We start from the raw sequence: 25790 nt of genomic DNA, 5'->3' as shown, positions 1-25790 counted from the left end.
ATCACCTATAAGTGGAAAATTTTCAAGGTTGAAGAGGAGGAACTGTTACTTGCTGCAGGTTTCCCTCTGCAGACCTATAAACACACTGGGGTGCATGCTGAGACAACCATTCACAGTTTTATTATTAACTTAATACCAGTCACTCAGCAAGATTTGAGAAATACATAATCAATTCAGCACTTTCCTAATAACAGAAACTCAACAAATACAACAGAGGTATATCCACTTATACACAAGGAAAATCTGCACACTGGAAAAGTTCAAAATATGTACAAATTTTCTAGAGTGCTTTCTGGACCACTCCAGAAAAAAAACAGACATAAAATAGACACTAACAGATCAGACTGAAAAGCAGTGGAATAACTGCTTCATCAATTCATCACAAATTTTCTGGGACAAAAAAAGAAAAAACCACGAAACATATTTCTAGGTAAACATGTATGAAACCCCACTATTTCTCAGTAGAAACTCCTAAAAAAGCCTAAGCTGTCCCAGAAATGGATTCATAAATGCCTGTGCATTTCGCCACTGTGTGCTTTTCAGAGTATCCTCATGGCAAGTTGTATTTATTAGTGGTGCACACGGGTAATGTGGCACAGGAAAATGCATGCAAAGACACACTGAGCAGGAAAGGAAAAAGTGAAGGTAAGCTGATAGTGGTCAAAGAATTTAAATTCAAAAAAATTCAAATATGTTTCTTTAATAAAGAAGGTCCAGAAAATATTTCTGTAGTTTTATGAAGGCTGAAGTATCAGGTGTATACAAATCCCACACATGCTACCTAAAGCCAGTAAAAGAAACTGCAACAAAGACCAAGTAATTTCTCAAACAGTAATTTCTCAAAATGAACGTAGTCCTCCCCTCCAACTCCATTCTAACATTTTAGGGGTTGAAGGGGTTCTGACATTGAAGCAAGTTTCAACAGTTATTCACTTCGAGTATCTCCGCTAGCACTTATGATTTTTCAATGACTTCTCTTTCTCATCTAATAGTGTTTTTTGCTTGCACCCAACTCTCTTCTCTGCACTTCTTCTCCCCATGAGAAATCAACACTGAACAAAATGATGTCAAATAGGAAAAACGAGTAATCTCCACCCATTTAAATAATTATGGTGATCTCAGTTGTTCCAAAAAATACTGCATAAGTCTAAATTTAAAAACACTGATGTTTCCAAGGTGTGTAATTCTCTTTTTTTTTTTTTTTTTTTTTTTTTTTTGTCTACCATAGGTAACTTTCATTACCAGAAGATATGTTCAACCTAAACTCCACTCACTCTCCATACCTGCAGCAAATTTGACTCCAAACCACCAGGTCCATGGCATGATGGAATGATGAAAGACATGCAGGAATGTAACTTGGTTGTTTTTCTTACGGAGCACAAAAAATATCTGAAACAGATTTTTAATGAACAGAATGTTGCAGAAGAATATTTAAAGAAAGATATACACATCAGTGCTGGTTGCTCACTACTGTACATTTAAAAGTTCTTCACAATTATAGTATTGGGAGAAGAAGGAAAACTGAGCAACTGTCTGGCTATGCAAACTATTGGGAGAAGAAGGAAAACTGAGCAACTGTCTGGCTATGCAAACTAGTTTCCAAAAAACCTTAAAACCAATAAGTAAAATCCACCTGTGAAATGTCAAAAGCCAAGGCAAGCTTTGAAACTAAATGTCAAAGGTAGAGCCATCACCTACATGTGCATCAAACCATGTAAGATGGACTTGCCTGGACTGAGAAGTCTCTACAAGCATCAGATTTTAAGCCCCCGAACCATTAATGAAAGGCCATTTGAGAAAATTACCTGAAGGACTAACAGTAGAAAAACTATGTTAGAGAAATAGCACTTTATTATGAACTCTGACTTAGCTACCATTGGAAAACATTAAAATTGTACAAAATATATGTAGGTACTCCTAAATTATATTGAGAGGCTCCATTTTAAAGGGCAGGCATCAAGGGAAATGTTAAGGGAAGACAGCAAAAAAAATGTAAGAAATCAGGTCATGGAAAGGGTAGTATCAGATGGCAAGCAAACAAACACAGAAGAAAAGAAGTCTGGTGTGCCAGAGAAAACATTTGGAATCAGCTGATTTAAATACAGCTAAGAATTTACCTTTGCAATAAAACAAAAAAGCTGATGAGAAACAAGTGCCTAGTTGTCTGTATTCAAACAAAACAAATTTTTTAAAAAAATTAGGCTTGTGACTAATTAAAAAGGAGCACTATAACCTGTGGGGAATAAAGGAAAATAGAGGAATATACATGTCAGGATTTTCCAGTTTTAGCATTCCTGACACTTCCATTACCATTCCATTTGGTTTAGTCAGTAAGATCTCCCAGTGTTTAATCATGAACATTTGCAGATGAAAAGTCAGACAGCCAGCTTTGCTCAGAGGATGTAGAACATCCTCACTGCTCATGAGTCAGCTCCTGAACTGTCACTATTGCATCTCAAACAACAGGGCAAAAACTGCAGCTAATTCCAAGACTCAGAAGCTGTTTTGAAAATACCCATCAGTCCTATCTGGTGCTAGTCTTGGGAAAATGGCTGCTGGTGCTGAGCGAGGTCTGCATTCTGCTTCAATGCATTGCTGCTCAGACTTTGATCAAAACAGGTTAGAGTGCCAGCCTGACATCAAACATCTCTATAATCACAACACTCAAGACAATCTCAGGAATTTAGAGCAAGTAGGTATGGCAATTTTGTCCTGCATTCAGAGCTGCTGATGACATGAATAGGGAAGATAAAATCTGAAAATGATGTGAAAAAATATTCAGCGTGATCAACTGTTTTTTATCTGCAGTGTTGAGACAAGCATAACAGATTAGTGTACTCAGCTGTTAGACAAGTTATCCAGACTTCCTAAATATTGTTGTTCCCTCATGAACATTTTTCCTGATAATGAAGGAAGAACAGTGTTAAAAAGACAAATGAGATACAAAGAGACAAGAAGGGTAAACATTGTGATGGTATTCTAATAATTGAAGATTGGAGGATTAAATAAAAAGCAACTTATGTCCTAAGCTCTAAACAGTACCAGTTCTTCTGCTGTGAAAAGAAAACAGAACCACTTCTTTTATTAGGCTACAAATACTTACAGTGTCTAATAATTCAATGAACTTGGAAAAGAAGTAAAGCCAACAAGTTCGCACCATCTGCAAGAATAAAAATCAAATTATCAAACCATAAAAGTCATAGCAGGACAAATGAGTATCTATATTAAGGAAAGTATTGGGCCAAGTGATGTTCCAAGGTTGACAGAAATATTTAAATGTACCGTTTGACTATTTTTTCTTTAAACTAAAGGAATTGTAAAACCAACAAAAACAAGCCAATGAATTCCTTGCCTCTTTCTTTATCCAACTAACCAACCAACCATCCCTCCAGTTAATTCATGTGCTCTACATTATGCAAGAGGGTATTTCCATTTAGTGCGTTCCACTCTACAACAGTGCATTCAAAAAGCAGGCTGTTCAAAAAGCATTGCTAAAACTAAAGTAAATGTATAACACACTACTTTGAACAACCTGGTCTAGTGGAAGTTGTCCTTGCTCATATCAGGGGCATTGGAACTAGATGATCTCCAAGGTCACTTCCACCCCAAACCATTCTATTGTTCTATGATAACAGTTCACCTTTGTCTTTGGCAACTTACTCTTAGAGCTGTCGGTGATCTCGAGTAGTCAACAATATCACACCGGAATGAGTATCCTGTGGCCCAGCCTGACATAAGAAACTGGAGGAAAAAAAGGGCTAAGATTAACTTTACATCTTTTGAAAAATTCATTAATTTTGGATTACTTTTGCAATCACTAAGCAGGAGGGGAAAAACAATATTAAAAACACCTTAAATCAGCAACTTTGTCAATCATCTACCTGTGTGTGGGATAGCTACCACAAAAATCCTTTGCTGTTGCAGATTAATGAATTTCTAATTCCAGGACCACACCCATAGACAAGAATTTTCTTCCTACACCCATTATTTCAGCTTTAGTAACTGAAGAGAAGAAAGAGATGCATCTCAAAACCAGTGTTAAAAAACAACTTACTGTGTAAGCAAGACCACAAAACCAAATATAATTATTTTTAAAATTGCTATCACAGCTAACTATCTTAACACAAAAAGAAATACAACACAGCATCTTAATACTCTAACAAAACCAGCACAACAGAAAGTCATTTCTAATTATCATTAAAGACAAGGAACAAATCAATATGCATGATGTATATTTAATACCATACTCTCTAAAATTCTGCTTAGTTAAACTTCATGGTTCAATTAGTTTTCCACTCATATGAGTGACCAGAAGCTACAACTGAGAGCACATGACCAAAGGACTATATGTACCAAATATAAAATAATCTTTTCTCTTGGAATATAATAAAGTTTGGACAGGAGCAACAATATTAGTATTATAGTTGGCCTATTCTACTGCCAGCCACTATGACATCTGTATTGTATTTTATACCTTCAAGATGTTTCCTATTATCATCATCCACTCATGCATGGTAAGAGCTTCACCACTCCTAACTGAAGCAGGCTTTAGCCCGTTTCACTTCCTGACTGAGGAAGAACTGATTGCTTAAAAAAACCAGGTTTCTTTAGAACACCAGGACTAGAACACCCACCAAATTACTTGGTTCCAAAAAGGGGAAGAATTAGCTTCTTGCTGACCACCAGACAATAGCAGACATTCAATTGGTTACACTCTGTCCATGCACTCTTTGATGAAATTATAACATGGAAGCCTTGACAGCAGACTTATTGAATACTGTGCCAGTGTCAGGCACTAAAAGTTCAATTTTTTTTTTCTTTTATTGTTTCTTTGTGGGTTTTTTTGGTGGTTTTTTTTTTTTTTTCTGAGTTTTATAAACAAAACCAAACTTGGAACCAAATTCCAAAAGGAAATTCAGCAATTTTTTTCAAAAAATTGTCTAAATAACAAAAGTGTTCATCTTGCCCACCACTTTCCATGAAGTCACAACTCTAGAGAGCTTGGAAGAAATGTCAGGGAGTTCACTGTAACTCATGATAAGATTGATGCAAATTAAGCTAACAGGAACATATCCTGCCAATTTGGCAAAATAATCTGACAGGTTTTATTACTAGTTTGCCAAGCCTGAAATAGCCAGCCATATGGCCTGGGAGTCACACACAGGGTCACTACCAGCACAATGGTGCTTCACCAAGCAAAAGTGTAAGGCTGTCATTCACACAATACCATCAACAAATAGCTACACTTCAAAAAACCCCATCAAAGCCCAACAAGCAAATAATGCCCAACAGCAGCAAAATCTCAACATTGCTTTTTGAAAAAAAGACAATTTGCTATTTTGGGGTTGTGGGGAAAAGCAGCATTAAAGATACTAATAATTTGGGCTTAGGAGGGGAAAGCAGGGGGCACAGGTTAGAGGTTTTTTGTTCAGAGGGGTTTTGTTTGTTCATTTAAAGGACAAAAATGCCTTGAATTAGATTTTGTTAACCTCTGTCATTGATTTTTGTCATTTAAAAGGCAGATCTAACTGAAGATTATTTCATAATAGACATACTCTATACAGTGTTTGAAATATCAGTTGTTGTTCCTTTCCTTTAGGGCAGGTTGTCACATTATCACCTAGGAGGACAGAAACAATTACAAAATACTAAGAAAAGCATATTGTCTGCTTTTCCTGATGCAGTACAAAGAATTTAAATGACGAAAACTTTAAACTTTTAAAATTATATATAATAACACAAAATGTTTCATGCTCTCTCTTTCTGGGTATGACTTATTCTATTTTTCCAAGAATTACAAGTTTAGCATACAGCTTGGAGGATGATAATTACTGTCATGACAATAACTTTTTTTTTGATAATTGCAGTGTAGGAATTATACTAATAAATTTATTAAAAGTTAAATACATGAAATACATAAATACATTACAAACATAGTACTTACTTCATAAGTCATATATAAAGAGAGGGCTACCACACTAAAATTATAAAACGTCATGATCTGCCTGAGTTCAAAAGGTTTTTTATTTTCCATGAGTTTGGGTCCCAAGGAAGTGACAAAATAAACGTAGGTTCCAATGATAAAAGTTGTTGGAAAAGGTGAAGACATGAGTGGCCAGCCTTCCAGTCTTGGATCTAGAGGGAGTAGAGGGATAAAAAAAAAATCAGGTGTCTACAGTACTTACTAAAACAGCTACAGAAAAGTATTTAATTCCTGATGGTCTAGGTTTTTCTGTCACTGATCACATTACAGAGTCCATTCACCTCAAATCCATACTGACTGGATAACATGATTTAACCCATGTAGGACTCAGAGCTTCTTTCTTCACATATGATGAAAAGCAGACACAGACTCATGAGTGACATGACTTTCTGTCTTTACAGCACAACAAAGGACACACTTTCACATGACAAGAGAGTTATAATGCAACAAGCAAATGTTGCAAGTTATTCCACAATTATGCCAGAGAGCTGTCTTGCAGAGGCACCTCCTCCTAAGCACACCCCACTCCCCCTCCCTGCAGATGAGGCTGGCAGGTATTTCATCTGAGCATCACCATGACTTCACTGCACCCTTCTGTGGTTCATCACAGAGTCCCAGATCACCAAAGACTGCCACATTTCTCCATAAGCAGGTGAACTTACAAAACCTCATGTAATTTTCTTTACACTGACTTTTAGAAGATTTGGCTCAGAATGGTCCCAAACTTAACTACTGATTGCTTTCTGTTGCTTTCATGGTTTGCTGCAGTATTTTAAGGGTAAAATTATACTAGTGTTATTTTTGTCAAGTGTTTAATTCATAGCCAAATGTTTCAAGTCAGCAAATTTTCAACCCACAGCATTCAAGCAACCTTTCACCCATGAGACCTTCTGATGTGGTTAACAGCCACTGGAAGTGTAAAAACAGATTGAGGAGGAGAGCGCATTATAATGCTGCTCACAGCTTGTGATGTGCCAGTGCTGCTGCCCACAGACCAAGGAGGACTGTGACCCACAGCATGAGGAATCTGCTTGTGTGTGCTGCAGGAGAACCATCATCTCTTCACAGCTGATTGTTTTTGTTGTATCCACCCTTGCCCTGCTCCTACTAAAACTTTCCCACTGTTCTTCCCAGCCTGATCCTGAGAAAACCATGTTCCTCCACCAACACTATGATACAAAATGCCAAATACAAGCACTGTTGGGCCTGGAGATAACTCAGGTTCTGGAGTCATGGACACTGCCGCAGAAATGCTCGCTCCCTCCCAATCCACTTCATTCTATGAGTCATACTAATTAAACTCCCTGCTCACTTGCAGGCTGTGCTTTTATAAAACAAGAAAAGTGATGTTCAGCTATGCTAGAAAAGATAAATCAGTAATCATATATATCTAACCTTAACCACTTCTCAATTTTTTTTCTAGGAATTAGCTAATCCCTGTCACTAGCTGTCTACCACAGTGAGAAACACTGAGAGTGATGGGTCTTAACCCCAAAATTGAGGTCTTCTCTACCAGCTTTTGGTAAGCAAACAGAATAAGAGAGTGGCAACATAAAATCAAAGTGTGATTAATATCCCTTATTAACTGCAACAAGAGACAAACATCCCTTTTCAAATTACCACTGTGACAGAGTTAATTACTCTGAGGATTAATTTCAAAATACTGAAACTTATCAGGGCTTGGGTTTTGTTTTTTTTCATTTTGCAAAAGTAAAATGCAAGACGCAATGTGCATTAATTAACTGATAAAATGCAATTGTTTGGTAATAAAAGAGAGTTGAAACTATACATTCAGCACCATAGGAAAAACTCAAACTATATATTCAGGCAACCAGAGATACTGACAGGATAATCACTATGCACTTTATTTACTCTGACTTTAATTCCATAAACTATCTGAGTTTTGTTTACTCCCTATTTTAAAATGGAGAAACTAGACTGCCACGTTAATAGGTAACCTGGCAAGTCTTACAAATATTCACAGGATGACAAAGCTACTTCTAAGCTGATAAACAGCACACCTAGCATAGCTACACATTGCTATTCAAAATTATTGGGAGTTAGTAAGTTTTAGATTTAAATGACTCACCAGCATCTTTAATCCATTCATCATACAGTAGTATAGCCTTTGATGTCAGATTGCTAAAGGCCATTTTCATTTGATTTTTATGATGCTGCCTGCAGAAAACAAGCCAAAACAGAAATACAGATTTTTATCAATAAAGAAAGATTAATAAAGTTTTTTGGGAAAGATTTTCAGGAAGCAGAGTGGTAAAAAAAGGAAAAGACTAACAGAGCACCATATGTGAAATACAGATCAGGAAGCATTAGCTGGCCACATCCCACTGTCCTTGGGTCTAATTCATAGCAGAGCTGTTATGCACAACAATATGATTTTGCAATCTCTACATACAAACCAGGTGCTTCCATGCCATAAAGTGTTATCTCAAGAAACTGTGCTGTGGTTAACCATTACAGTTAAGAGATAAATATGAATAAAGAACAGATGCTTAAATTATTTTTTATCACCATCTCCACTTAAAGTCCAAGCTGCTGATATATGAGGAAGTTCAGCCTTGCAATATTTATTATTGGAAAAAAAATTCTAAATAATAAGTATTTCTAAGGTATGTGGGAAGGAGAAAAAGTACCAATATATCAGCATACTCCTTTTAAATACAACAATTAACCATGTTATAATTAGTATGCAAATCCCACTCTGATGAATCAACTGTTTCCGCACCAGAATCATGGAATGTTATAGTACCAACGGCAGCACCATTAACCCAAAAATTATCCAGCACATCCACTTTGCATGCAGTACCTCCTACTTATGTAAAACTTTTCAGAGAAGTATTCTTATATGAATACTGATTTTTGCTTCACAATCAAGCACTCATCAGCCCTTCCCTTGCCTCATTTCCCTTAGAAAATAACTTTTAAAAATCCCAGCACATTTGATGATGTTTTTCTCGTACCCCACTCAGTGTCTCACTTTACCATATGAATTCTCTCAATACCTCTGCACAATCTTCACACTGTATTCACCTTTATTAGTAGTATTTATTTATTATTTCAGGCTGCAGCACACCTTGATAACCGGCTCACTTCCTCTGGCAGCCCTTCTGCATCTCTTCCAGCTAAGCCAACTGCAGGTTGAGAGAGCCAGTTCTTCCCTCATGATGGTAATGCATTGCTCTCCTCAGATCTCCCCACTATCATCTTCTCATTTACCTTCACCTTAACAGTTCAGAAAAACAATTTCACCCTTATTTCCACCTCTACAAGTACATCCTGTTCACTGCCATTTCACAGGAATTTTTAGCCACTACACTCACCCTTCATTGCAAGATGCAACACAGACAAGCCTGCCTCCATGAGAGTTCAACTGATCTATTTCATCTCCATTCTCATTTTGCTGCCCACTTGTTTTCCTGGTTGCACTTCTGTCCTGTGTCTCCGAATATCTGAAACCATCACCAATTTCAGGTTTGGAAAATATTCCCTCTGCAAGTCTCTTTTAGGTTCACATTTTCTAGAAATATCATCCTCCAGCATCAGCATTTCCCAATTCAATATCACTTCCTTCACGCTGAGCATTTTCATGCATCCTGTATTCATATTACAGTATTTGCTTCAGCACTCTATGCTGATTAAGGTGCTGACAAAACAAGAAGTAGGGGGCATCCTCTTTCTTTACTAATGGTAGCATAAGAAGCACTCTTGCGTTTGACACTAGCAATCACATGAGAGAAAGCATTTTATGGTTAGAGGCAAATTATAAATATTATTGTCGCCTTGCTCCATAAGCTAACTATGGATGATATCAACACCACATAAATCCAACCCTGACCTGAACACCAGGTACTTCAGAGTGCTCAACTGTGACAACCAAGCTATTCAGCCATAACTGGTGCTGGGGAGAAACCATTAAAAATGTTTACTTTATAAATAACTATTGTATTAAATGGCTAGACTGGTTACAATAAATTATTCTTTTAATCCACTATTCTTTCAGTTCAGCACATGAGAACAGTATGTCAAGAGAAAAAGCATGGCAAACTGAACTGTACTTCATGCAAAGGTTATAATAGAATTCTGCCAAAGCCCACAGAAATCTTGTGCAGAGCATGGCTCAATTTTTCAACAAATATATTCACTGAGTACAAATAATCATATTATATTTAACTGGTTCTTTGGTAAGAAAAGTAGCTTCCTGATTTCACTGCCACCCAGTTTTCCCACCCTTGCATTACTGGAACTCAGACTGGCTAGCTCAACATGCTGACCAAGACTAAAGTTAAAAAAGAAATCTGCTTCAAGACATGCTCTTAAAAATCCAGAAAATTCCGTGTAGATTCTGGCACTAAAACAATTGCCATATAGTATCAGTGTATTTGGTTTGCATAGCCAGGCTTTGGGGGTGAGGGGGCTATAGGGTGGCTTCTGTGAGAGCCTGAGAAGCTTCCTCAGTGTCCAACAGGGCCAGTCTGTGGTGTTTTCAAAGATGTATGTGCCACTGGCTAAGGCTGGGCTAAGTAGAAATTAGAAATGCCTCTGTGGTAACAGGTGTAAGAAGAAAAAAAAAAAACACCCAATGTTTGTGCAGTTGTAATTGCCACCAGAGATCAGAGTTGAGAACATGTGAGAGGAACAGCCCCACAGACCTGCAAGTCAGCACAGAAGGAAGGGCAGGAGGTGCTTCAGGGCCCAGAGCTGAGGTTCCCCTCCAGCCCATGGTGCAGACATGGAGAGCAGCTGTGGCCCTGCAGCCCCTGGAATGCAGAGATCCACTGGCAGCACATGAAGGAGACCCACACTGGAGCAGGCGGATGCCGGAGAGGAGGCTGTGAACCCATGGGGAGAGAAGGCCACACTGGAGTAGGCTGTGGCTGAAGGACTGCATCCATGGAAGAGTGACTGACATTGCAGCAGTTCATGGAGAACTGTTGCCCATGGGATGGACTCACACTGGAGAAGTTCACAGAGAAGTTCTGGAGAAGTTCTCCCACTGGGGAGACTCCATGCTGCAGCAGGGGAAGGACTCCTCTCCCTGAGCAGCGGTAGGGATGTGTGATGAACTAACCACAACCCACATTTGCCACCTCCCTGCACCACTCATGGGGGGAGGAGGCAGAGCTGGGAAGGAGGGGCCGGTGGGGGGAAGGTGTTTTCAGGCCTCATTGTCATGCTCTGATTTAGTTAGTAATAAATTCAGTTATTACCTTTAATTCAAGTCTGTTCTGTCTGTGATGTTATTTGGTGAGTGATCTTTCCCAATCCTTATCTTAACCCATGAACCCTTTGTTGTACTTTTTCTCCCCTGTCCAGCAGTGAAGGTGAGTGAGAGAGAGGCTTTGGTAGGCATGTGGCACCCAGACAGGGTCAACCCACTACAATGGGCTTGGGGTGTTGATCATGACATCCTCTTACAGTTGTCATTCAACAACTACAAACTCACAAATAGACAATTCTTTACATTTACCCACTTGAACACCAGACAATTCTACATTTACCCACTTGACTCCGCTTTAGTTTTTATATCAGAAGTCAGACAAATGTGCTGGCAGTTCTTATGCCTGCTAGGCATTGAGGCCAAATGCAAAATTTTTATCTGGAATCTATTTCCAATAGATTTCTTCTAGCTCCAATAGAAAGGCAGATGATGAAAATAGTGAAACTGGCCCTTGCCATACTGATGGTAAGGGATTTGTCCCAACTGTCCTGACCCCAGCACTCACAGCGCCTCTTCCTTTAAAAGTCCTCAAAAGTTTAGACAGGAGAGCCTCTCAGACTTCAAGATTTCTTTTCCGTTCATAGTTAAGCAAGAAATAACTCCACCACAGTTAGCAAACTTTTCTGAAAGTTTCTGGAGTTCAGTAACACTGGAGTTCAGTAACTTAGAGAAGGATAAGTTCAGTAAACAGAGAAGGATTTACACAGAAAGCAGCCCCAGCCTCAGCACTCAATAGTGACTGATCTGAATCTGAATCTAAAGGTAAGCAAAATACAGTAAGTTAACTCCAATTACTTTAAGAAACAATGTCTGCAAGAAAGACAATGCTGTTCAGAACTTTCCTACAGTTAAAAGGTTTCTTTAAAACCAACTTTTATATATGACATTACTATTTCACTTTCAATTTGCTTTACAATTCTACTTATTTTCTTACCTACAGTTTTCCTTCATAAATCCACTTCTGCGAACAGAAGAATGTTAATGCTAGGTTCTCAGGATAATTTTTTGTTTACTTTACCACCTACAAAAGGAGAGTTAATTGCAGCATCAAAAATATTTTGTCTTACCTTGTTACACTTATTTCACACATATTCATACACACTGGAAAATAATATGATCAAGGCCTGCTTGATAATGGAAGAGTGGAAAAAAAAGGAAATCACATACCTACATACAAGATAAACAACTAGCTTGTGCTTCACCAAAGAAACCAAACCATTTCTGAAAGACTGTTTTTTAATAATATAACTGTGTTGTTAAGCAGTAAACTGATAATGCTTTGACCGTAATGCAATCTTCCAAAACATTTGGCAGTAGGCTACAGAAATTATCTTCTAAGAGACTGGAAAGAGTTCACCTAAGGGGTCAAAGAGTTGGGGCCAGAGAAGGCCATTTGTTAAATACAGAGTTTAGTTCTTCATACTATAAGCTCATCTGCCCATTATGCATTTGTATAGCCCTAGTTCAGTCAGGAAAACTTACATGTGATTTATCTACCTGCTAATGTACTTACAAAGTCAGTACATCAGCACTTTTATTTCCAATCTTCCCCTTTCTGCTCATATCAAAACTTAAAAATGCCATTAAAATGCACAATAGATTGCCCAGTTGGTAGCAAACTCTCTCAAAATTAGGGAACACAAGCAGACTCATTTTCAAAATTGGGTAATTTTAAACAATATATTGCAAACAATTTACATAAACTCAAACATACAGTCATATAAGTAGTCTGGCCAGCTTGAAAAGGTCTAAATAACAGAGACAGCCCTCACAAATACATGCAATTGGAAAACAACTTTCAAAACCACCTAAAAAACATATGCAAGATATTCAGCTGTTCAAAAGAAATAAGCACTATTTTTTTTTTTTTTTGTCAATGGAAATAATACTACCTAAGTTCAAGTCAGTGTAGCAGCATAATTTCTGAAGATATCTTTAAACAAATGTGCCTCCACCATTGTAAGAAAAGGAGATATAAGTGAGGCAAAGGAGGAAAAGTTTTGTGTTAAAGAGCAAAGTAATGCTCTGCTGTGCTCTGGTAGCCTGCAGCTCAGCAGACAGCTGGAAGAGCCCACTAACTGCAGCTCAGCTAAGGCATACAGCTTGGCAGAACCAGTTCCAGGCTGGACCATTACCTTTACTGGAGAGACAAGGGCAGATAAGATTGTTTATGCCAACAGAAATGCCACAAATACTACAGCAAACCATATGAGAATGTCTGACGATGAGAAGTGGTAAGGAAACAAGCTGTTGAAAGTGCTCAAGTTCACTTAGCTCACAAAACTATTAGCGATTTTTGTAATGGGAATTACTGTTATGCCTCAAATATTCCTAATTTTTAAATGAGAACAAGAAATTTCTCACATTCCTTTGGTTAACCCACATGAAAGATATTTGCCATTCTTTATGCTCATTTATTCCCCCTACATAGTTTTTAAATAATAAAACAGATATCAAGATTTGCTTTTAAATAGTAATTTTACAAAAATTGTTTTATGTTAATGGCTACTAAACAAAATACGCACATAAAAGAACTTCACAAAAAAATACACACACCAAAAAAAAAAACCCAAACAAAAAACCCCCTCAAAATGAAACAATCTAATATAAGCTCTGTCACTCCAAAAAAACAATTTTCAATTCACATGAACTTAAACACTTAACATTAAAAATAAACATTAGGGAGAAAAAAGCTTATTTCTAAAAAGACAGACAAGATAGTTTTAAAGTGAACCTTTAGAAAATGTCTGGAGATTATGACAACCCAGGGCAGAATTCAGTGGTCTAATTTACACCCAAGATGGTTCTCAAAAACAAAGCTTCTGGAGTATCACACCTAGCCCATGATGACTGGAGGATCATCCACCCTGCAGACCCCACTGGAAGAGAGGGAGAGCCTACAGCAACATTGACACATGCAGGTCTGATTTCAAAATTATAGCTTAAGAAATGGCAGTAATACTGGCTTACATATTCAGGCACAATTATGAAACTTTCATGTTTCAGAATCACTTTGTATACTGTTGTTAATTCTGCTCTTGAAGTTCAGAAGGTAATTAAATTAGGACGTTTTGCAGATGGTATCTTAAGATTTACCTGGGAAATACCAGCTCTGCCCTTCCTATTTCCCAAGGCTGTGTGTTACATAATTGCAGTTATTTTAACTACACTACTCCCTTATGTCACATGGCAAGCTACTACAAACTGCCTATTATATTACATGAATTACTCACCCATGTTCTGCAACAAAGTTTTAAACTTCAGCTGGGTGTTACCTCTTGTTATGGATTTTGCTGAGAAAAGTTTCTGTCACCTTTTCCATTTTTATGCCTTCATATTCGGCCCAGTTTGTGAGATTCACCTCAAATGCATTTTGCTACATCCTGCTTTAAACTATATGGCTTTTTCCTCTTTGATAAAATCACTTATAAACACTGCCCCTGCTAGATGACAGTGAACATCCTAAAACCAGATTTCTGAGGCTTAAGAAGCTTTATTAGAACATTTTCTAAAATTCCTCATTGGAACTATTCAAAAAGATATCTAATGCTTATCTTGTATAGTCACTCTTACTGATCTTTTTACATAGCACCTCATTATTTAATCCTTTGCTTTTTAAACTAGCATCAAATCTGTTATTCACCTATGTGACTAAAGTACTTTAAGTAGCACAACTAGTGAAAACAGGTTTAATTTCAACTACACTTCTCACTGGTTTTTTGTCTGTCCAATGCATTTCCCACTCTGCTGCTGCGTAAAATAAAGACCAGTTTGTATTTGCTTCCACACCTCTCTATAAATAGTTAAAGGAACAGATGCTGAAAACTTCATGGCAAAGCTGAACAGCAACAACAGGCATGGAAAATCCCCTTCCTATGGGAACAATTTCAGGAGTATAGCCCTGCTTTGTCAGGCACCAGTGTCTGAATGAGGAAGGCCCCCTGTGCAGTCCAGTCCCACAGCATCACTGCCAGTGGGGCTGCTCCAGGCAGCTGCAAGATAAGCCACAGCAGTTCACCAATCCCAATTAAAGCTTAGGCTTTGAGAATGAAAAAAAAGTTATTATTTCTCAGTCAACTCAGACTTGAAAGGCTGCACTGGCTTGTGCAAAGGAAACATTAAAACTCACAAATTGAAATGCCATAGAAAGGGAGAAAAGTAGGAATAACAGCCCTGTCATAGATCCCTTTAAGCTGATAATGAAGTCGTGTAGGGAGGCCACATCATCATCCAGTCCCACCTACTCATAGACAATCCTGGATTTGATTGATAGTCAAACACTTCACATGCTCCACCTCAAAAAGTCATCCCACTGTCCACCAGGACACTCTACAAGATGAGATGTGAAACCACAAAAATTACATTGTGCTACAGTAAAGCAGGAAAAGATCTGTCATCACCAGTATCTTAAATATCTGAAACATATCACCTGAGGTTGCAGGGATGCATGTGAAATGATCCTAGGGACTAATCTTCTACATCAATAGAAAGACTTTTCAAGTCTAAATAGTTCTTGCAACTATAGCCTGGAAGGAAGTTTCTTTGCAATTCTGAATCTACTTATCAGTTAAATCAAGTATGACACTCTGGGCACATCCCTGAAAAAGTTCTCAGTTTCATTTAGGACTTGAGCACCATGGACATCACTATATCTTCACCAACTTTCTCTCCCCATACTTTCAATGTTTCAGAGAAAACAAACAACATTAGCAGATGTAAAGTTCCTAAGATTCCAACTTGCTTTCAGTGCTCCCCTGCCTTTAACAAAAGCTCTTTATTGAGCATTTAAATGTCAGCCATCCTTCAGCCAACCAGTCTCACCTCCCTACTCTACTGCAGTGAGTGGCTCCTCATAGAGCTTAGAGCAGCAGCTCTTCTCCTTGGTGCCCCAGTGCACTACTTACCCTTGGCTCCTTTGAGTTTGTTCTAGCTCATTGTGATACCAGCTCACAATGTCACCTAGACCTGCATACACAGTGACTCCTGAGGCACACACAGCATGACAACTTTCACTTAGAAGTCAAAATAAGGTTGCTAATGCAACCTCACTTCCATTAGATAGTGGTATATCATTACCCTTATCAAAGGCCTTTGGTAATGCATTGATTAAGTAGCTGGGCTATATTCAACCCAGGTTAATATCCTCCTTTCCCAAAGGATTTAGACTCGCCTGCTTCCTCCTTACCTTATTGTACAACTAGGAAAGCACCATTTCAGAATTACTTGAAAGACCAGATCAACTAAGCTTTAGGTCATTTTAAGCAGACTTTCACAAAACATGAACTAAAGGCTAGAAAGCAGTAACACAATCTAGTATTTTCGGCCGTGCTGTGCAACCATGCTAACTCATACCCCCTGCACTCCCTGCTCGTTCATCTACAAGCCAACATCTTCCTAACATACAGAGCTCTTACCCATTCTGTTTGTTTTTCCTCTACAAACAGCTATAGTAGAGACAGTTCTGATAAGGATATGTAAGAATTATTTACAGCTGTGGTGTTTCTAAAGTGCATACACATCATTAGTAACCAAGCAAAACAGAATATAGAGCTCTGTACTGAACTAGAGGGGTAAGGACTGCTATTTACCTGCACTGCGAAAGATAACACAGACTGAGTTTTTTAAGCTGCCTCAGAAGCACATTTTTAATACTCAGTTTATAGGTTAGCTCTAAAAAGAGAGAGGGAGTGCAAGTGCCAAATAAATACTTTGAATGAAAGGGATCAAAGATGTCTAATGTCTGAAAGTGTCCCCTTCGCTTAGCAGCAAGCTGAGTCACTGAGTCACTCCACCATATCATCTACCCTAATTTACAGTTAAGAGTTAACGCATAAAAATTAACTGAATAGCATAAGAATTACCTTAATATAAGGCTCTCATATATTGAATGAATCACAATAGAAGCAGTTTGCTACCAAGGACTTGGTTTGTGTTTACCCATCTCTTAGCAGAACAACAGCATAAATTGTCATTAAATAGTCACAGTGGGGGTCACTCCATGGAAGCTAAACAGAAACAGAAAAGCAGAGCTAGACTTCAGCTTCCAGAGAAGACTCCTTAAAAATAAAGGGAACAGGACTCATCTCATAGGTAGCAACTTGCTAACCTAGCCAATGCCAATGCAAAAAAAGGTAGACAAGCTTTTTTATTTCCAAAGACATGTCATAACCAAGTAATCAATGGTAATATACCAGTTGGTATTCAGCACTAGGGGAAAAAAAATTAGACCACAATTTTCACTTGCAGTAGACAAAGACAGGTAGATGGAGCTGTCTTTGTAACACGAAAACACATCAGAAAAGAGTTTCATAGGAAGAGGAGATGGAAAAAGAAAAGTAAATAATTACCTTAAGAACACAATATTCACCTTAAGAAAGAAGAGGTAAGCAACTAAAGTGAAAAATATTCATAATTATTAAAGGAAGAGGTGTTTTTCCACAGTTACATCTTGTGTATAGCATACACTCAGCTATTGTCACTGTAGTTGCCATAGCAAAACAACATTGCAAAATCAATGCCATTTTATGGAATTTTTATTGCACCAGCTCTACCCTTGCTGGGTTCAGAATATTAGTAAGTAGTAACAGTGATAACACCCGTGCAGAGTTGCAACATACTATTTTGTACACCCTCTAACGCAGCAATTTACAGTAGTTGAACTGCTCCCACACCACTCTCCCATGCTGACGTGAGCTAATTTGCTTTACCATTGTTTCCCACTGCCTTGCACTTGCTCAACCTACCCACCCTCTGGGTCCTGGGCTGATATCCTAGGCAGCAAAATAATGCATTCCTTCTGCTCCTATTTTGCTTGCATTGCAGTAGGCAGGCATAAATTTTAAAGGCAGCTGACCTAGAACTGACACCCTCCCTTCCCTCCCCCCTCTTTTTAAGCTTCCATGCACCATAGTGGACATGCTGCTGAGCATTGTAAACACCAGCAACTGCACCCTCCCTGGGAGGCTCTTCCGAGAGAGGGGGAACCAGCTGTGCTAGCACCTTTGGCAGTGACCCGCACAGCGCAACGTCAGCTCGGGGACGTGTGACACGGTCACAGTGACAGGTGGTAGCAGAACTCTGGGGGGACAAAAGCCACTTTAAAGGAAATGTCCTAAGTGCTTTTTAAACTAAGGTCTCAGAACACTCCTCCTGCCCAAGAAAGCATGCTGACAGTATTGTTAAAAAGCTGCCGCTCCCATGTCCAGTCTTGGCACATGTAGTTTTTGGAGCACTCCAGGAAGCAACTGCCACATCCTAAATCCTCCCAGTCCAGAGCTGGTAATTTATACAGCTGCAGCTGGAAGTTTCAAATCACTGAGGGTTTGCAGGGAGGTATACAGGCGTTAGGTTGTTGTTGTTTAAATTAACATTCTTCAGCATGATGAAAGGTTTGGTTAATCACTATGAAGCACACTCATGAGTATTAGTATCAGGCAACCCATGAAGGCACATTATACCACTGTTTGGAGACACAGGCCTCTCAGTCAGAACAACTAAACACAGCAGTAAAGTCAATTTCTCATGGCACTCAATTTTTTATTTCTACATCCCAAAGAAGAGCTCCACTTAAAAAAAACCCCAATAAATAGGTAATTAGCTTACACTTACACATGACCAGAGTTACTGTGGAAGGGAAAAAGTGAAATACAAGTTTCTGAAATGGAAAAGCCAGATGTTTCTAATATATCTTATACTCAATGGAGGAATCACAATGGGGTGGAAAATGGAAATGGACAGCAAATAGGTATCTGAAGTTTGAGGATAACTGGAGGAAATTACCCCACACACTCATCCTGAAGTCAAAGCCACTTGCATTGTGATTATATGTTGAATCCAGAGATGAATGCATGGAAATTAATACATTATGAACCCCCACTTGATTCTATTCAAAATTTGAGTAAGTTTTTGGGTACCACTCCAGCCATCCTGCATGCTGCTTACACTACTTGCCTGATAACTTTCCCCAGTACCTTTTGTTTTTTGGGATGACTCACCTGTTGGAGGCAGATCCAGTTTGGCAGCTTGGGCACATGGGGTGAACACTAGAATGGGAGCACCTTTGCTTTCATACAGTGCTAGCAGCAGTTCCAAAAATACTCTTTTCCACTTGCTATGGAAAAGCTTCTAAGGACTATGGAAGTGCTGGACTTTGAAAGGGTTCTTGTGACAGACTTGGAGGTCAGAACTCAAGAAACAGTATGGGATAGGAATATTCATGTTTGCCTATAAGTATTGGAGTGAGGAAACATCCAGACACAGTGACCCAGAGCAGGCAAAGGCCTGTAGGAACTAAAGAAAAAGGCTGTGTGGGCAACACAATGTTGCATGGACAGTATTCAGAAGACAGCCTAACCTCAAGAGCTCTCGTGAAAGCAAAATCATCCATTACCTAAAAACATTAACTGGTTTGATCTGCAAAACCAGATCTTGTTATGAAAATTCAGCTTTAAAATATATACAATTTTCATTCAAATTCCAAGAAATCAATATGCAAGAGTTTACAGAACAAAATGCAAAATAGAGGTTATGGGCAAAGATACATTAATAAAATAAATAAAATTAAATAAAATAAATAAAAATACACAGCTGTAAAGGCATACTTCGGCTCCAGATCTAGTTATCTAGACCTTAGTTCCTTTGCTAATAGGGATTTCTAAAAGTCTTCATTATTTTGCACCTCCTGGAAGCTCAAGAATGGCACAAAAAGCAGCACTGTGCAGGCCATGAGTTTGTAACTCAGAGCTTTTTTAAATCAGCCTGGAACACCAAACAGTAACTTCACAGAGAAGCAGAATCAAACAACACATCCATGCACAGGTTTGATCACAGGTATGTAAGAATTTTTCCATCTTCTATCAATATTTTCCACTACCACAACAGAATGTACTTTTAACTATCTTTCCAATCACTTGGAGAGAATCCAGGATCACAAGACATCTCTGCAGTTTAAAATACAACAGTTCATCCAGACAGCATGGAGGGATGAACCAGCTATCTCTGGGCAAGGCAACTGCACATTTTTTGTCCTCTTTTCGATCCTGAAAGATTGCCAAATACAAATAGCTTAAAAAAAAAAAAAAGAGATCCCATCAACAAAGTGCATTAAACAATGGATATGCAACATCAGAATAACACAGGAGACAATAATACTTCCAATAAAGAAGCTTGGCAAGCAGCAGAGTACTCAGCCTAATACTAATGCTCCTTTAAAACACCAGTATACTAGAAACAGACAAGTGTCTAACAGTCTACTCAGCATGCTACAGCAGTATAACAGGATAAAACTGGACTGTCTCCAATACAAAAGAAAATTAGACTTATGTATAGCTATGCATTTAAGTTATCAAAAATAGTATTTTTGACATACAAGTTTCAAAGCCTTGCAGGAGAGATCCATCAGTGGGTTTGATTCACTCTCTGTATGAAGTTCTCAGCCCCCAGAGAAAAAGGGGCATGTCTGCTACCAATTAACACAGCAAAGCTGTAAATAAAACCAAAGTGTTGTGTGCTGGTTCAATATTCCAGTTAATATGCAAAACTAGTGGGCCACACCCCCTTTTCGGAACCTAAAGCAACACCATAGCCCTCATCATGAAAACAAACCTAGTTTGCTTCTACTCTTCTTCTGCCTCACTTCACAATGACTCTATTGCTCACACTTAAGCCAAACAATTTGCTTTTGCACATATTCTTTGTCTTATATATACATTATTCAGGTGCAGGTTCAACCAGCTGACCATATCCAAAAAGTGTGATGCCATCCCACTGACTGGAAAGGAAGACTGGATCTCTTCCCAGTGCAGTCATCTCAAAGAATGAGCCAAGGTCATATAATTTCATGGTCTCTAAAAGTGACTCCCTCACTTACCACAGAAGTCTTTCTAGATTCAATCAAGGGTGATGCTTCAGCACCTTGGATGAAAGCAACTGATGAAATATCACATTTTACAACAATATGCGTAAACTCTCTACAGGATAAAAGCAAGAACACCAGATTGCACAATTTCCACACCTCCAGAGGCAATTTTCCATTCCATACTTTTAAATGCAGTTCAAATGGGGTATATGAGATTTTCAGTTTTAAAATAAAATAGCAAAACTGGAAAAAATTTCAGAGCAAATCAGAACTCAACATGGTCCAGTCCATGTTCAGGAACATTTTCTCCACAACTTTCTGATAAGCTTCCCTAACTGATTAAGTGGATCACTTCAGTTTACAAAAAGCTGTTTCAGGATGATCTGAAATTCAGATGGAGAATACTTACCCCTTAAGATTTCAAGCAGTTATTAAAGGACTAGTTGAAGAGAGCCACAGAGTATTCTAATGGCCCCTGTATTTTTCATTCCCTCCTCTCTTTCGAAAATCTGCCATGCTCCTAGTTAGAAGTTAAACTGAGTTAACTTCCTAAATATCTAAGGGCTATAGCACAAGGCTATTTACAGTCTTGTCTTAAAAGGTTTTTTTCCTTTTTCCTTTTCCTAACAACCTGACTTGTTACAGAACAACAGGTGCTACAGAAACAATATTGTCAGCACAGCAGAAATAATGAGAGTGATTGTAACAAGACTTTCAAGAAGTACCTTACAAGTAATTTTATGAAAGGTTTCATTTCCAAGTCGACAGTGAACATTTGAGTTTTGCTTCATTATCCTCTTGGCTTTGATCAGTTGTATATTCTACAATTCTCATTCACAAGACAAAAGGGGGACAAGGACACATCCAAAGTAATAATAATAGTAGTTATAATAATTTCATTAAGCTTGTCACACTCCTTCTGTAGAGCTAAAGACTAAAAAGTGATTTTTTTTTTCTTCAGCACGGAACAAACAAGCTAGAACTCTGACTACAAAATGATAAAGAATGTATTTTATCTAGATTTTTCCAACTGTACATTTAAACAAATATAAAAGGGATTATTGTGGATGTTAAGAATGCAAATACTGTAAAACACACTGTTCTCTTGCAATATACTTGAATCCAAGTAATTTTCACCTGTACAAAAGGAAACCTTGCCAGCTACCACTTCTCTGAACTGACTACAGACATTTCCACAGGCCCATCTCCATCTATTCATAACACCACAACTTTCCTGAAAGAAAGAACACAGTACCAATGTGAACCATTCCCATACTCTAAAAGCATACAGAGAACCACTGAATCAGGTTTTTGTGACTTGGCTTTAAGTCATTTCAGGACTGATGATACAATGCAAATTATTTCCAAATCAACAAACTGATCTTTGTGAGTCAGAGCCCAGCAAGAGTCGTCCCCTTCTTTTGTTAGAAAACAAAGAATAAAAGGAATAGAGTAAGCCATATTTTTATCTCAGGCATAGCCATAAACCCTGAATGCCATCACCGGGATAGGAGCATTCTCTTGAATTCCAGCCCATGAGATGCCTGTTGAAACTTAGCAGCTTTTCGCACAGTACATCCTATTTCTTTGCACAGGGTTTTGCTGTGCACTAGACAAACTTATGCTCATATTCACATGCATTCAGTGAGGCATTGCTTAAAAAAAAAAGAAAAAAAAAAAGTCTTTGAATAGAGGTTCCAGGCACAGAGCCCAAAGTGCAAGGCCCATATCAATATAAAACATAATCCAAACTACAAAGAATTTCACAATACAATTAAACACAGGCAGGCAGCATGTAGGAATTCATAAAGCTGCTACAAGCAGCTTCTCTTGAGCACAGCCTGCTCAAGCAGAGCAAGTCTGGCTGTTTACAGGGTAAGTTTGCAATTATAAGAGCACTTTTAATAGTAGCAATGTAATTTTAATCAACCTCTCTCCCCATTACTCATACCTGCTCCTATGTCACCCTTGACTTCTGCTGGAACAACCATTTTTCTGGCTGCATAATAAAACAGATTGAGAAACAGACTCAGCACAGGAGAGCAAGCCTCACAGAAAAAGAAAGGGTTTTTTTTTTAACCCAGACTGTTTCCTCAGTACTTCTTAGTACCAGCTTTCACCAAGAAATACTCCAGTCCAAAAGAAAAGTGACACAAGAAGCATATGCAAAGAAAAGCAGGTGGAATAAGAGAAATGTTGGGGAAACTGCAGCATCAGCCTAAGTAGGTATCATAAGTGGAGTGGAGATAAGGGTTCACGTGTTTGCTGCTTTTACCCTGGCACAGTGTAAAGGGGCAATCCGAATACCATTGCTCCTAGCAAATAAGGTGATTCATAGAGTTTACTGACACCTGTATATGTCCTCCTTGTGACATGTGTGCCTCTCTGCAGGTGGAAGCCAGAGTTTGCTTTGGGCTGGATAAGCTTCACAAGTAGTTTTTAAGAGATTTGTGTGCTACCTCAGGATTTTGAAATTAAATGCTACTGAAATTCAATTCCTCAGACCCTCATCGAGAACCAAGATAACACTTAAAGACACTTAAATCTGTGGTTCTCTAAACTGTTTATTCATCTCACATTACTCCATTCACGAATCACTTACAGGTGTTTTCTAATCAACATCTTCAGTGATAAATTGCTTCGTGTAGCCATCATAAGCAGACAGAATGAAAAAACAAAAAACATGCAGAAGAAAAAAAAAGACATCTTGACAGGCACATTGAAAGCATTTTACTTTGTGAATAAAAATAGAAAAAAAGACCAAAAAGCAAAATGAAAACCAACTAACTATTCAATATTTGCATGTCAATGGTCAGCATTAAACACTGAAACCAAAGACAAGTAAAGATAAGAAACACCTAAATTATTCTGGTGTCTCTCATCAGTGTAAACTCACATATTTAACTTTTTATGTTTTGGATTTCAACTAAATGTCATATACATGGAAAAAAAAAATTTAATTGCTACATCACTGGCAACTTCGCCAAACTTTTGGAAAATTGCAAATGTGACAAGAGGCACTTAAATTACTGCATGTCCTTCTAGCTTTAGAGGTACCCTTTAAACTGAGCTGTTTAAAAAAAGTACAATTGGCTTACAAAATTAACTACTAGATTTATTAATTCTTTTGTTCTAATAATCTCATCTTTTTGAGGAGTAAAACGTTTTGTTTCCACCCTTGAGGCTGTATTTGCCCTTTACATGCAGCAATGAGCCTCAGTATTGGGTGAGGTCCCAGGGCAAGCACATGGGACTTGCTCCCTAGCACTGTGGAAAAATGCAGAGTAACCACTCAGCTTTCAGGGCAGCTTTCAAGCAAAGACCAACTTCCCTTTAAGTACTCAGGCCTACCAAAACTGCTGTTTGAAGTTAACAATCCATAAACTGCAGTAGACAAAAACACACCTAAGTCTGCCATTTCTTGAATTTAATACATACTTGGGCAACAAGAAACTGATAAAAACACTGCCCATGTGTCACATGCTGTGACTTCAGGAAAGAAAACCAGAATAGTGAAGAGCTGCGGTGAGGGACAGAGGAATAGTGAGGGGAACAAGTATTTCTTCCTTTCCAGTTGCCCAGGTTTTGAGAAGCAGCTTAAAGTTTCAGGCATCCATTAGCCTGAAGAGAATATGAGTGTTGGTCTATGACATTATTTGTATAAAATATGTTGTGCCACTGAAGATGTCAACATCCTACCAATTCATATTTGCCTATGTACTATAGCTCTACTATCCCTATTTTACAAGTTGTCCTTGAGCCACTCCAGGCAAAAAAACACAGTTGGTCTAAACCCATAACTGATATCTACACCATCTTATTTCAGCACACCAGCCTTCACCAGGAAAATTATGGGCAGCAGCCTCTGACAGCCATGCCGAGGCAGTCATCAGGCAGGGAGAGATGCCACATGAAGTCTGCCAAGCTAGATCCACAGTACAACAAACACAATTTCACAAGCAGCTAATGAAGATCCATAAAGGGATCTTGGCTCCCTTCCACCTCCTGACCTTGAACATGGCACAGAGGTGACATTCTCCCACTTCCCTCACCCTACACATGCCTCCCATGCCCATGCCATGTGCTGCTTGTGCCTCTGCCTCACTCTGCAGCTGCCCACACCTCCAGAAATTTGTGTGTTAGGCAACCAGATACGGGTACGCCAGAGGAAACAGACACACTGTGCAGAAGCAGTTTCAAGAGGAAGAGCAGAAGTCCACAGTGGGGGGGGGAAGTTTGCCAGTTTATTGCAGCAGTGAGAAACAAAGTTGGGAAAGGCACAGAGAGGCACGGGGTTCACACTTGGCAAATGCCATCAAGTCATGTCAAAATACAAAAACACCCCTAATTAGTTCTTTTACTGATATGCCACTAGTTGATAGGCATTTCATGGTATTTCCTGAGTTTCATAATGAGTTAAATCCTATTTGGCTTGTATTACTTGACTAATGCTGTGGCATCTTTCCCAACACATTCCATGAATATTGCTTCCTGTACCAGAACATGTCTTGCTCTACCAATAAGTTCTAAATAGAAAGATCACATTGTATTGAAATACCATAAAGTTGCATTATTCTGTATTATCAACAGAGGTGCTGCTTAGCAAGAATTTCAAAGAATCATAGAATGGCCTGGGTTGGAAAGATCACCTAGCTCCAAACTCCTGCCATGGCCAGGGACACCTTTCACTGGACCACACTGTTCAGAACTTCATC

The 25790-nt window shown here is 38.5% G+C and overlaps 1 protein-coding gene across 1 annotated transcript in view; it reads right to left on the bottom strand.

The window, feature by feature from the left end:
• The window catches only part of ELOVL7 (ELOVL fatty acid elongase 7), a 31566-nt gene that overhangs the window by 4078 nt on the left and 1698 nt on the right, over positions 1-25790 (bottom strand). The window contains exons 2-6 of the mRNA XM_058043648.1: positions 8073-8161; positions 5945-6135; positions 3661-3741; positions 3104-3160; positions 1284-1389 (exon numbers count right to left, since the gene is read on the bottom strand). Coding sequence (XP_057899631.1) covers positions 1284-1389; positions 3104-3160; positions 3661-3741; positions 5945-6135; positions 8073-8142 — 505 coding nt within the window. The 5' untranslated portion in view covers positions 8143-8161. The remainder of the gene's footprint in view (positions 1-1283; positions 1390-3103; positions 3161-3660; positions 3742-5944; positions 6136-8072; positions 8162-25790) is intronic.

This window comes from Melospiza georgiana, chromosome Z (genome assembly GCF_028018845.1).
Source record: "Melospiza georgiana isolate bMelGeo1 chromosome Z, bMelGeo1.pri, whole genome shotgun sequence".
Classification (NCBI taxonomy): Eukaryota; Metazoa; Chordata; class Aves; order Passeriformes; family Passerellidae; genus Melospiza; species Melospiza georgiana.
The sequence above is the reverse complement of the archived record's forward strand: the minus strand, read 5'-3'. Positions and strand labels throughout refer to the sequence as shown.